We start from the raw sequence: 3202 nt of genomic DNA, 5'->3' as shown, positions 1-3202 counted from the left end.
CGCAGAGTGAAAATCAGTCAAAACGGCAACACTCCCTTTACGATGATTTCAACACTAGAATTTGGCAACCGTTTCCAAAGGCAGCACTTTAAATGACTCCTATTATATTTTGAAAACAAACCTTTTGTCGATCGTTGAATTTGTATATCAAACGATGTGCATTTCGAAACAAAGAGATGAAATAATTCTAAAACTTGTTTTTACTCATACATAGACTCTAGAATGCACCTTACAATCACGATTGCACTAAATTCTGACGAAAATTCAAATTTTTTTTGATAGATTTACAATACTTATTTCCTCCAACTCAGGCATGAGTAATGTTTATTTACATTGCACGATTGGTCTGCTCAATAAGGTATTTTTGGCTTCACACTATTCGTCTCTTTTCCTATTCTCTTTGCTGGCCCTGTAAATTGAATATCGCACAGCCCTACACGCTTGCCTTGTTGACAGGCATGCCAGATTTGCAGACATGTCTGTAAATTCGCAGACTTTTAATTTTAGCTGCAGATTTTTTCGATGACGCAGATATTTGCCGATTTTTTAGTTTGGTTGCAGATATTTACAGATTTATGAAAAAATTTTGGTTACACTAGTTTCAAATTACAACTTTATCTACTTTAGGTTTTTCCTCCATAAGCTATTTTTCTCTACTTATCTTGGGCTCTAAATGTACTATTTTCATTTAATATAACACATCATTAATAAGTCATTTTTGGTCAAGAATAGTTTGGTACTTCCCAGACTTTTAATAATTATTATTGCAGACATTTTATTTTTGGTTAAAATTATTATTGTAGACATTTCAAAAAAGTATCTGGCATCTCTGCTTTTTGACATATTTTGACATTACATCGTAAATATTTTGTTTGAAGTTTGATACATCGTCCCTGTTCGTCCTTATGGGTTCGTGTTTGTAGTCGGTCAAGTGAAAAATTGAAAAATTTGCTTTTGAATTACAATATTCCATTATTATTACGATAAATACATGAATGCGCCGTGTGCCCCATAACAATCGGTGGATCGTAATCATTTGAGCGGTTGTAAGACGGTTCTGGCGTGAAAAAGTTTATAGTAGTCAAAAAATGGCATCTTTCACCGAGTCCGGGTTGGTCAAGAAACTGCTGGAGTTGAATCCTAGCCAGCAAAGCATTCAGACCCTTTCCCTCTGGTTAATTCATCATCGGAAGCATCACTCGATCATTGTGAAAACTTGGCTGAAAGAGTTGCAAAAAGGTTTGCGTTTGCCGTTATTAACTACCAATGTTTTTGATTTCGTAACATCTAATCATGTCTTGAAATTGAACATTTTTTCAGCTCCAACTAGTAAGAAGCTGACCTTTATGTTTTTGGCCAATGATGTTATACAGAATAGTAAGAAAAAAGGTCCTGAATTTGGTAAGGAGTTTGAGAATGCCTTAGTGAAGGCATTCAAATTTATCGCTCAGTCCGGACCGGAAGAGAAAACCATTCACAGTCTAAATCGAATATTGACCATTTGGGCAGAACGGGGAGTATATGAAGAAGCCCGAATTCTAGAATATGCAAAATTGTTGAACCATAGAGAGAAAAGTCCAGCCAGAGCAGCTGTAGAACCTGTCGAGGAAAAGAAACGTAAAGCCGAACCTACGGATGATGCTAGTCGCAATCAGAAGAAAGCAAAAACAAGTTCCGGAAGTGTGGAGAAGAAAGTCAAAAGTGAGACGATCGAGGTTAATGGAAAGGTAGAAACACATGTTACGCTGAGTCCGCACCTACCGGATGGGGATGCTCCTGAACCGGAAGAATTGATCAAGGTGATCCAAGAACTGGAGAATTCGGCTTCAAGCGATGCGGTTGTTCGTGAGCGGATCGCTAACTTGCCCCCAGAGGTGTCGGAGCTTTCGGCACTGGCCAAGCTGGAAGATAAAGAAGCCGCAATGCGTTTAGCACTGAAGGTTTGTCACTCGTTGATTCAATTTAACTTTTACCATCGATCTTTTCGTTACTTTTAGGTTAACGATGCTATTAAAATCCTTAACGATTACAACGCGCGACTGGCATCCGAGATGGACGATAGAAAAAAGCTAACGACGATGCTGAAAGATTTCCAGCGAGAACAGCAAGAGTTGTTGACTCAAGCAGAGCAGCGACTACAGGTGCGATAGTTTTTTCTCTTGATACCGATAGTTAGAATAACGTTTAATTGATATTTACTTAATAGGAATATCAAGTTAAATTGGCCAAGATCAAAGATGTTCAACGGGAAGTGCGCAGCCACATGAACAATTTACCCGATCTCACAAGTCTGCCGGACGTCACTGGCGGACTAGCACCGCTTCCTTCGGCGGGAGATCTTTTCAACATTCATCATCATCATCATCACCATCATCGTCACTAAGGGGGTTGAACATTGTCTAACCATGAATTCTGTAAATTTCCGATTAGTTTTTCGGAATATTATAATTGACAGTTATTGAAAGGATGATGTAACATTTCGTAATTTGAAAAGTTTCCTGCATTTGTATATTTTAAATGAAATCTATTTGTTGCTATTAGGCGTGAAATGACGTTTGATTAATTCAGGTTGAGATCTGCAGGCATTATTTGATCGATATATGTAGAATATAATAACGACAAAAAATAAAGCTGCCCTTGTAAAAGCTATGGCACACTCAATAAATGTATTATAAGCCGACAGTTATATAAGCAAGATGACAATCTAGTTTTAATTCAAGAACCGTGCTTCCTATTGCATTTGAGTAGTCCGTAAGGGTGCTAAATAATCTTTCAAGAATAACTCCAAGAGGGCAAGGCGATGAAAGTTGACTCACTTTTCGACGCATAAAGGGATTTCGATTCATTGGGGCTGTGACAGAATAATTCGTTTGCATTAATATTTGGCGCTACACTTTCTTTGGCAAAGTTGGTGTGCTTACTTATGGCGTTTTCGTTTTTTCTTGGTGCTACACCGGTGTAGTGCAAAGAAAGAGATAGACTGATTACACCCAAGTTTGAATGAGTGTAGCACCGACTACACCGGTGTAGTGCACTATCAAAAACGAATATGCCATTAGATTTACAATTCAAAAGAGTTAGAGTACCGCCAGGAGTGCTTTAAAAGAGAGTAAATAGTTGAACCTCTCGTCGTGAATGTGACTATCATTAAATGGGTGTATAATAATAAAATATATTGAAGCACAGATTGCATAGCATCCAC

The 3202-nt window shown here is 37.9% G+C and overlaps 1 protein-coding gene across 1 annotated transcript; it reads left to right on the top strand.

Moving 5' to 3' along the window:
* Positions 1-883: 883 nt before the first annotated feature.
* On the top strand, positions 884-2703 carry LOC131691771 (regulation of nuclear pre-mRNA domain-containing protein 1B). The gene is made up of 4 exons (XM_058978402.1): positions 884-1239; positions 1321-1940; positions 1998-2141; positions 2207-2703. The coding sequence occupies exons 1-4, from the start codon at positions 1089-1091 to the stop codon at positions 2381-2383; spliced, it is 1092 nt and encodes a 363-aa protein (XP_058834385.1). The 5' UTR covers positions 884-1088; the 3' UTR covers positions 2384-2703.
* The last annotated feature ends 499 nt before the right edge of the window (positions 2704-3202 follow it).

Source organism: Topomyia yanbarensis, chromosome 3, assembly GCF_030247195.1.
Source record: "Topomyia yanbarensis strain Yona2022 chromosome 3, ASM3024719v1, whole genome shotgun sequence".
Taxonomy (NCBI): domain Eukaryota; kingdom Metazoa; phylum Arthropoda; class Insecta; order Diptera; family Culicidae; genus Topomyia; species Topomyia yanbarensis.
This window is presented reverse-complemented; position numbering and strand designations above follow the sequence as displayed.

Excerpts from the sequence above, each read along its gene's own strand:
- LOC131691771 (XM_058978402.1), top strand. The coding sequence starts at position 1,089 with ATGGCATCTTTCACCGAGTCCGGGTTGGTCAAGAAACTGCTGGAGTTG. Across the intron at positions 1,941-1,997 it reads CAATGCGTTTAGCACTGAAG|GTTAACGATGCTATTAAAAT; the intron begins GTTTGTCACTCG and ends CGTTACTTTTAG. Across the intron at positions 2,142-2,206 it reads AAGCAGAGCAGCGACTACAG|GAATATCAAGTTAAATTGGC; the intron begins GTGCGATAGTTT and ends TTTACTTAATAG.